This window comes from Lolium perenne, chromosome 4, assembly GCF_019359855.2.
Source record: "Lolium perenne isolate Kyuss_39 chromosome 4, Kyuss_2.0, whole genome shotgun sequence".
Classification (NCBI taxonomy): Eukaryota; Viridiplantae; Streptophyta; class Magnoliopsida; order Poales; family Poaceae; genus Lolium; species Lolium perenne.
In genome coordinates this window covers 238,351,401-238,361,574 of record NC_067247.2, presented here as the reverse complement: position 1 = coordinate 238,361,574, position 10,174 = coordinate 238,351,401, and the positions used below count along the sequence as shown (strand labels likewise).

The 10,174-nt window shown below is 52.7% G+C and overlaps 1 protein-coding gene across 1 annotated transcript; it reads left to right on the top strand.

Annotated features, from left to right (window-relative positions):
* Positions 1-2,162: 2,162 nt before the first annotated feature.
* On the top strand, positions 2,163-4,179 carry LOC139839310 (uncharacterized). The gene is made up of 6 exons (XM_071829355.1): positions 2,163-2,414; positions 2,744-2,828; positions 2,907-2,960; positions 3,048-3,359; positions 3,530-3,679; positions 4,166-4,179. The coding sequence occupies exons 1-6, from the start codon at positions 2,163-2,165 to the stop codon at positions 4,177-4,179; spliced, it is 867 nt and encodes a 288-aa protein (XP_071685456.1).
* Positions 4,180-10,174: the final 5,995 nt, after the last annotated feature.

Genomic DNA, 10,174 nt, shown 5'->3' with positions numbered 1-10,174 from the left:
CGGTGGCTCTGGTCAAGCCTCTAGCAGCTCCAGCCAATCTTCCGGCGAGGAGCCTTCCCCAACCACCCGCGGAGCCTGGATGGGCTCCTACGTTGCTGAGTTTGAGATCGATTGGCTGTACCGGTCTCGGAGGATTCCGGAAGGAGTTGCCTGCCGGATTCCGGATAACGAGATCGAACCGGATCCGGAAGACGACGAGTATGTTGTTTTTCTCGCTCACTTTGAGCGCGGCTTCGGCCTTCCTGCCTCTACTTTTTTCCGTGATTTCCTGGATTTCTACGATCTCCAACCTCACCACCTTCACAGCAACGCCCTTTTCTATCTTTCTTGTTATGCCACCTTCATGGAGGCTTACATCGGCATTCGTCCCACTCGTGAGACGTTTGCCCGTTTCTTCAACCTGCGGATCAACTCCGTCCAGGGCAAGGAGATCCCCAAGCCCAAGCCGCCCGTGCAGTGCGGCTCCTGCATCGTCGGCTCCCGCCAAGGGAGCACTTTTCTTAAGCTTTCCGGCCTCGAGTCTTGCCGCACCTGGCAAGGAACTTTCTGTTACGTGACGAACACCGGCCGCGCTGATCGCATCAATCTTCCTCCATATCAAGCGGGGCCCCCAGTAGAACCAACTGGAGCTATAACCCAAGGACGGAACACGCCGAAACCAACCGGGTAGTGCGTTTCTTGGCCTCTCTGAAGAAGGAGACCAACATCTGTTCTGACGATATCATCCGGACTTTCATATCGCGCCGGGTGCTTCCTCTGAAGCGCCGCGCACATAGGATGAGCGAGATGTATGGCCCAGGCGATCCTACCAAGATCACAGGCCGCGCTCTCAGCAAGAAAGACGTTGTTCTCAAGGCCAAGCAGATTTGTCAAACTGCTATGCCTTTTGCGTGGGAATGGGGCCTCCTTCCCCTCAGTTTCTCTAACCGTCCGACCCAAGAAGTAAGAGATTGCGCAATTTGGGGTTGTCTTTGCCGGTAAGTTTCTGCTTTTGCTAACCATCTTTTTTACCTTGTTTCGGGCCAGGGACCGCTTCCCCTCTATCCAGCAGAGCCGCGAGGACCTCTCCTAAGCGTGCCTTTGACTCCTTCGACCCGGATCCCTACATCTTTTGGAAGGATCTGAAGATGGGGAAGACTCCGGCTGCGCGCCTTGGCCGGGACCCGCCGGAGCCCACCGGAAATCCGGAGGAGCTGGTTGTGCTCGAGGTATTTTCTTTTCCGGCTTCTTATATTTTGCCATTATCGCTTTCTTGCGAATTGCTTCTTAGCCATATCCAACTCACAGATCCACGAGCGCGTGCCGCCCCTGCGCGCCGAGGCCGGCACTGAGTTTGTGGACAAACTCATGGCCCAGGGCCAGAAGAACAAGCAGCCGGCATCTACGCCGGCTCCAGCCCATGCCCCTCCCTCCAAGCGCTTCGGACGGAGCCCGTGGGGAGAAAGAAGTGGGCGTGCGCCGCTACGGGCGCAAAGCGATGCCAACCGCTTCCGGGTAATTTCATTTTCCGGCTTGCCTCCTTTTTTGCTAAGTTCTTTTTCCGGTTGCTTCTTCTCAACCACTTGTCTTTTTTCTTTTTCTCAGCCCCGCTCTCAAGCTTGGCCCAAGGCCATCGGGCTGCGAGGGATCCGCAAGGACCTCAACCCCTCCTCCTCGTTCAAGCCCGGCACCATCCGGGTGCCGGCAACACCTCTGCCTCCCTTTCGGGGGCACAACAAGTCGGGGCGTGCGGCCCCTTCACTGTCGGATCACCGCACGGAGCAGGACCTGGCCTTCCTCCCGGAACACCAAGACCCCGGCGCCCGCAACACCGGCGCCGGAGAAGAAGAAGCTGCCGGGCGGGCGGAGCCTTTGCTCCTCCCGTCCTCGAAAGACAACTTCCGCGCCGGAATCTTCCGCGCCGGAAGGCTCCAAGACGGGTGACGCTCCTAGCGCTCCCCTTCTCCACGCACCATCCTCATGCCTCCGCTTGAGACTCCTCGCGCCCAGCCCTCCAAGGCCGCTCTGGCGCGCCGCCGGCTAAGACTTCCGGGGCCTCTTCTACCGCGCCGCCGCCCAAGCCCTCCAAGCTCATCAAGGGGAAGGCGACGGCCTCCAGCGCCCCTTCGGGCGGCCAGCAGCCCTTGGTGCTGCACGTCTCCAAGGCTGCCAAAAGCGCCAGCATGAAGGCCACCGGCCTCCTCGGCCGTATTACGGAGTTCCAGCGCCAAGGCCGGGACCTGGGGCACCTCCTGCCGTATGCCCAAAAGTGGAACGCCGCGGACATCACTCCGGCGACCCGCGGCATGGGCAAGGATCGGCTGCCGGCACCTGATCCTGTCGGGGATCGGTGTTCTGAGGAGCACTTCATGCGGCTCCGGGCTGCCGTAAAAGAGCTTGACAGCGCGTGGTACGATTCCACGAACAATCTGACGGTATGTTCTATTAACTTTCAACCTTTGCCGGTTTCTTTGTTTCCGGTTCTGCTTTATCTTTCCCTTAGTTTCATGCCGGTTTCTCTCTTGTCTATCTTCCCAGTCCCCGAGTTTTGTGGTGAGAGCGCAGCTCTTAGCGCAAAACTTAACTTAAGTTTTTAGCGTGAAACCGGCATCGCCGATCCCCGAGTTTCGGGTTAAACATCTTCTCCTTAACACATAATTTACTTTAGAAACGCGCAAAACCGGCACTGCCAGTCCCCGAGTTTCGGGTTAAGAACTTTGTTCTTAGCGCAAAACTTAACTCATTTCTTCTTTTTCTTGAACAGGTCACCGCTGACACTCGGAAGGCCCTCTTCGAGGAGCTTTTATGGGAGCACCGGGAGCTCGCTGAGGCACACGACAAGTGCCAAGGTTAGTTTTTTATTCTACCGGCATCTTTGCTACCGGAAACCTTTTTTCCTTGTGACACTTACAATTTCTGTTCAACAGTGATCCCGGAAGCTTCCATCGATGCTCTCAAGGAGCAGCTCGCCACGGCCCAACGTACTATTTTTTCCTTTCTCCTTTGAACTTGGTTTCTTTTCAGTTTTACTAGTGTAACCTTGCTAACACTCATTTTTCCGGTTACAGGGGAGAAGGATGAGCTCAGCCGGCAGCACCAGGAGGAGCTAAACGCCCTCAAGACCAGCTACCAGGAGCTCAAGTCTCAGTTGATTCAGCTGGGGCTTGACCACGCCAAGGCCCTCAAGGCCGCTGAAGTGACCGCAGCGGCCAAGTTGGACGAGGCTCTGGAGAATGCCTGCAATGCCACTGTGGTGTTGCGGGCAGAGCTGGAGGAGATGACCAAGGCCCGGAAGGGTGCCGATGAGAAGGCCGCGCGGCTGGAGGAGGGGCACAAGGAGTGCGATCAGCTGATCCTGCAGACCGACACACTTGCCCTCCGTAAGTTGTTTTCTTTTACACTTTGACTACCGCATACGAGCCTTTTTTCCTTCGACCCCATTTTTGTTTCCGCTATCTTTCCGTCCGGTCTCTCTTCTTCCGGTCTCTTTTTCTTCCGGTCTCTTTTTCTTCCTGACTCTTTTCCTTAAGCTTTTTCTTTCTTTGCACAGGCCTCTTTCCGGACTCGCAGAGGTATGCCGTCAAGAAGGTCGACGCGCAGCGCAAGGACAAAGGCCAAGCGGATCTTACCGTGCCATGGACGCCCAAAGACCATCTGGTCGCGCTTAACGCGCGGGTGTCCCATATGCGCTGCATAGACCGCAATCTTTCGGACATCCCTGATGTAGCTACCCAGCTATACAGGACTTTATGGCCTGGCGAGGAGGTGCCGGACACCTTCTCCCTCATCAACGACCGTACGAAAGGTGCCGGCGGGAGGATCCGCGAGTGGCGGTGCTCTGCTGCCCGCGCTGGAGCGGACTCCGCCCTCCGCGTCGCCTGCTCCTGGTACCGGAGCTCAATGCGGACGCCCTTGCTGTCGTGCGCGAAGGCGCGAAAGCGGATCTGGACCCGATCCTCTCCGCCAAGCGGCAGGATCGCGCGTACCGCATCGCGGAGTATGCCGACATGCGCACCTTCATCCCTCCCCCTGGCGTCACGGATTATCTCGACGAGGAGGAGGGTGAAGCCGAAGAAGAGGTCCTGGGCGATGCTGGTGCCGGCGATGCTCCTCCGGAAGCCCCTGCTGCATGATGATTTCCTTTGAAGTGTTTGCTCACTATATCTGTTTGTCCTGTTGCTTTAAGACAATATCTGTTAAATTCTGCCCCGGAATGCCGGGGCTTATGATGTAAAACTTAAGTTTGCCTGTGGTTGTGCTACAACATTTCCTGCCGGTAAGTTATACCGGTAGCTAAGTATTTATGAGTTTGCCTTAGCATATTTTGCTTTTGGTTCCGCTTTTATCCTGTACTGCAAAGATTTCTCAATTGCTTCCGCATCCAATTTGATGCATACTTGGTTCTTTTGCCTTGGCTCTGCCTGCCTTCTCTGGGCGTTCTTTGGCGTATGAGCACAAGGTTCTTTCACCAAACAAGCATCTTCTTGAACTTAGAAATAACTTTGAAATTTTGCAAAAAACCGGTTTAACCGGGGTTAATTAAATTTTTCAGATTGTTCTTTCCTGCTCTCCCTTTTCGCAGTTCATGTGCTTATCCCCTACCGGTTTATCTTGCTTGCCATGAAGCCGGTTTGCGGACAGCAGCAGAGTCGAAGACTCCGGTAGGATTTAGCACACTACTAAACCGGAAAGAAAAAAACATTCAATAAGCAACCGGTAAACTGAAAAAAAATAGACAAGTTACATGCAACTTAAGTTGGGGTAGTCCCCGAGATTCACTCAAGGTTCCGGCATCTTTTATTCATAGCATATAAGGTACAAAAAGGAACTTCTTACACCACCACTTCAAGAGTAGAAAGGACGCAACAGAGCTACGTTCCATGGACGCTTGCTCTCCTCGCCGGACCTGTCCGCCTTTCCTTTCTTCCATTCCTGTGCATCTATCAAGTAGTATGCATCATTGTGAAGCACCTTGCTTACAATGAAGGGACCTTCCCACGGTGGCAAAAGCTTATGCCGGCCTTCAGTGCGCTGCACCAGGCGAAGTACAAGATCTCCTTCCCGGAAAACTCTTGGGTTAACCTTCCGGTTATGATAGCGTCTTAGGTTTCTTTGGTAAATGGCTGTTCTTGCCAAAGCCAGCTCTCTTGCTTCTGCTAGCACGTCCCCCTCGTTGTCGCTGGCCTCGTTGACCGCTTGCTCGGTATAGAGCTGTACCCTTGGAGAAACATGCATGATATCGGTTGGTATCACCGCTTACGCTCCATAAACCATGAAGAAGGGAGTGTATCCGGTAGACCGGTTTGGAGTTGTTCTTATACTCCACAAGATGCGATGGTAGCTCATCGAGCCAACATCCCGGTGACTTTTCCACCGCATCAATGAGTCTAGGCTTGATACCGGAAAGCACCAAGGCATTCATTCTTTCTACTTGGCCATTGCCCTGTGGATGTGCCACTGAGCACAAATCCAACCGGATGTTCTTTTCTTCACAGAACCTTTTGAACTCACCTTGAGCAAAGTTGGTTCCGTTATCAGTGATGATGCTGTGCGGGTATCCATACCGCAAAATGACATCTTTCAAGAATTTCACAGCTGTATGCCCATCACACTTTGCGATAGGTTTTACTTCCAGCCACTTGGTGAACTTATCCACCATGACCAAGATGTGAGTCATGCTGCTTCTTGCAGTTTTGAATGGTCCAACCATGTCAAGGCACCAAACAGCGAATGGCCATGTTAGCGGTATTGTCTTTAAACCGGATGCTGGGGTATGGTTTCGCTTGGCGTACCTCTGGCAGCCGTTGCATTTTCTTACCAAATCCTCAGCGTCCTCCAAAGCAGTGGGCCAATAGAACCCATGCCGGAATACTTTTGCTACCAAAGCCCTTGATGAGGCATGATGCCCACATTCTCCTTGGTGAATTTCCTCAAGCATTTCTTTTCCTTCCTCCGGTTCCACACACCTTTGAAGGACACCGGTAACGCTTCTTTTGTACACCTCACCATTGATGAATGTGTAAGCTTTGGACCTTCTTTGTATCCTCCTTGATTCATTTTCGTCAGCCGGCAAGGTGCCGCTGATCAGGAATTCCTTAATAGGTTTAACCCATGATGGTATTTCTCGAACCAAAAACACCGGTGCATCTATCTCCATGCTATCTACCAGCCTCGTTTCTTCGGTATGGGTACAGCGGTCCCGAGCCTACCAGAGCAGTCCCGAGCTTGCCGGAGCAGTCCCCGGTTCCCTTCATCGATATCCATGGGTACTACGTGTGACTACGGTACAAAAATTGATTACCGATTCCGGGCTCGGCTTGATCGATGGCACTCTTAGGTGAGCCAAAGCTATTAGGGAGGAATTTCTTGCCTAGATGAGCCCAACTTGGACAAAGCATCCGCGGCTTCATTTTCTGCTCGCGGCACATGGTGAAACTCACATCCTTCGAAGAATCCGGCAATCTTTTGCACGTGAAACCGGTACGAGGCCATGTTGGCGTCTTTTGCATCCCAATCTCCTGAGCACTGCTGTACCACAAGGTCTGAATCGCCGTAGCAAATGATCCGGTGTGCACCGATCTCTTTTGCGACCTTAAGCCCATGGATCAAAGCTTCATATTCAGCGACATTGTTCGATGCCCTGAAATGTACTTGCAAAACATACCGGAGGTGGTCTCCTTTTGGTGAGGTAAGCACCACACCGGCACCTAGACCTTCCTTGAGCTTAGAGCCATCAAAGTGCATCTTCCAGTATTCTATCCTCTGATCTGGCGGTTTGTATTGCATCTCCGCCCAATCAACAAGGAAATCAGCCAAAGCCTGTGACTTTATGGCATCTCTTCTTTCATATACCGGCACGTACGGTGATATCTGGATCGCCCATTTTGCAATCCGGCCGCTGGCATCTTTGTTGCACATGATGTCGGAAATTGGTGCTTCACTCACCACCTTCATGGGGTGCTCCTCAAAGTAGTGCTTGAGTTTTGTGGCGGCCATGTACACGCCATAAGTCATTTTCTGGAAGTGAGGGTAGTTTTGTTTTGAGAGGGAGAGCACCTCGCTCAAGTAGTATACCGGCCTCTGGACGGTTTTTTCTTCCTCTTCTCTTTCAACCACAACCACTACACTCACAACCCGGTTTGTTGCTGCTATGTATAACAGCATAGGCTCCCTTTCTAGAGGTGAAGCCAGTATGGGTGCTGTGGCTAGCATCGTTTTTAGCTCTTTAAACGCTGCGTCTGCCTGAGGGGTCCAGACGAACGTGTCAGATTTCTTCATGAGAGCATAGAGTGGCAGAGCTTTTTCTCCCAACCTGCTTACAAACCGGCTCAGCGATGCCAAGCTTCCGGTAAACTTTTGCACATCTTTTAACTCTCGAGGGATAGCCATTCTTTCTATCGCCCGGATCTTTACCGGATTAACCTCTATGCCCCGGCTTGAAACCAGGAAACCGAGCAGCTTGCTGGCGGGGACACCAAAGGTACATTTTGCCGGATTGAGTTTCATCCGGAACCGCCTTAGGTTATCGAATGTTTGCCGGATGTCATCGATTAAAGTGTTTTTTACCTTAGTTTTTATCACGATGTCATCCACATAGACTTGCACATTTTTTCCAATTTGATCAAACAAGCATTTTTGCATACAGCGCTGGTACGTTGCACCAGCGTTGCGCAACCCAAAAGGCATAGTGACATAGCAATAAGCCCCGTGCGGGGTAATGAACGCAGTTTTTATTTGATCTTCCTTTTTTAAGGGAATTTGGTGGAAACCGGAATAGGCATCCAGGAAGGACAACAACTCACATCCAGCAGTTGAATCAATCACTTGATCGATTCGTGGCAAAGGAAAAGGATCTCTTGGGCAAGCCTTGTTCAGGTTGGTGTAGTCGATGCACATGCGCCACACCTTCGGAGCTTTTGCCTCCAGGTTCTCATCTTTCTTCTTTTCAACCATTACCGGATTGGCCAGCCACTCTGTGTGCGTGACCTCCACAATGAATCCGGCAACAAGCAGCTTGGTTACTTCTTCTCCTATGATCTTTCTTCTGTCTTCGACGAACCGACGCAGTGGTTGCCGCACCGGCTTGGCATCTTTCCGGATGTTTAGAGAGTGCTCAGCCAGCTCCCTCGGAACACCTACCAAATCATCAGTTGACCAGGCAAAGATATTCCGATTCTCACGGAGGAAGCTGACGAGCGCGCTTTCCTATGCTTGATCAAGGCCGGCGCCGATACGAACGGTGCGCTCTGGGTAAGCCGGATCCAGCACAATGTTCTTTGTTTCATTGGTTGGCTTGAATGCCGGTGTGCCCATGTTTTCACTCATTGCCGCCAAACTCATTTGTGAGGATTGAGCCAGCGCAACATTGTCTGCATTCTTTTCTTTTCCTCCGCGATCACCAGCGATTCTGCTAGGTTTGATCCGGCAGATGCGATTTCAGTGAGATCTTATAGTTTCCCACCACAGTCAATGGCCCACGAGGTGCCGGCATCTTCATCTTGAGGTAAGCCGTATGAGTGGTGGCCATGAAAGCAGCCAACGCCGGTCTCCCCAAAGCAATGCATGGTAGGGACTGTCCGGATCCACCACCTCAAACTCCAGATTTTCCACCCGGCAATTGTCACGTCCTCCAAATGCCACGTCCACCCGAACTTTTCCTATCGGGGCACAGGACAAGCCAGGGACGATCCCATGGAACGTTGTGCGCGTTGGCTGAAGCATGTTTTCTGTTATGCCCAGCGTTTGCATGGTGTGCTTGTACATGATGTTGATGCTACTGCCATTGTCTATCAGCACCTTGCTGAACTTCACTCGAGTTTGCGGCCCTTTCATGATCGGGTCCACAACAAGAGCATATCCACCCGGATTCGGCATGATCTTTGGGTGATCCTTGGATGACCAGGTAATTTCTGATTGGACCACATCATGTACTTGGGAACTGCCGGCATCACAGCATTGACCTCCATGGAGCGCCGGTGTACACTTTGCCGGTCTGTTGGCTCGTTGACAAAGACAACACAAGACAGATGCGGATCTTCGTAAACATTCCGGCCTAAAGGTGCCGGTGGAGGTGGCTGGTTATCATTTTGCTCCACCCGGTTAACTTGTCGGTACCGCTGCCGGTTTGGCTGCACCGGTAAGGCGTTTGCCCCGGTAAGTGGTGGTGGTGGCGGTAGCTGTTGTTGCTGCCGCGGCATGTCTTGCGGTGGCCGCGCATCTTTCACTTGTTCCTTTTTGCATCAAGTACTTGGTCCAGGTACAATCCTTCGTCGATGGTTTGACGGATGTGCCGGATTCGGCGTGTGCCACCGGCAAGGTTGATCCATGGCAGCTTCCATGGTGTATTTCGCGGGTTCTTGCCAGTTCTTCTTCTGGACCCAGGGTTTCTTTTCCACCCATTGTTTCTTAGGACCTGCCCATGGCTGCGACCCGGTTTTTGCCTCGGTTGTCGCTGGCCTCAAAGTTTTCTGCACGGCGGCAACTTGCTGCGGACCGTACCTTCGATCCGGAAAATCTTCCCTTCTTTTGTTATTCCGGTTGTCCCGGTGTTGTTCGTGGCGCAGCTGTTCCGGCTCCGGTTGCCTTTGCCGGTTGCGTTGGGTCTCCCAACGCATAGCTATCCGCCACACGTATCATCTCTCGCCAACGTTGTCGGCATGTTGCGCTGCAACTTTTGCCACAACGGTGAACCTCTTCTGCATCCACTGCTAAACCAAGCAATGGCTTGTGCCTCGATCACCCCCTCACAGGAGTTCCTTGTGGTGTTCCACCGGGCTAGATAATCCCGGTCTGTTTCGTTCGGCGCTGCACGCACAGAGCAAGTTCCGCGGCCTGTTTGGCCTACGATAGGTGCTGCTGAAATTGCTCACAAAGGCCTCCTCAAAATCCAGCCAGCCATTTATGCTTCCTGCCGGCAAGTTGTTTAGCCAGATTCTTGCCGGTCCAACCAAAAACGATGGTATGATCCTCACGGCCCAACGCCGGTTTCCTCCTCCTGCTACGGTTCCTCCACCGCCTGCAACGTATACCGCGGTCACGTAATCCGCGAGCCAATCTTCCGGCTTCGTGGTGCCGTCATACGTCTTTGTGTCACGGGGCAACATAAAGTTGCGAACTGGTGGTTTTTCTTTCATGATCCTTGGGCCAAAACACTTTGGACCTGGAGGACCTTCCTCCTCGACCATTTCTGACAAGT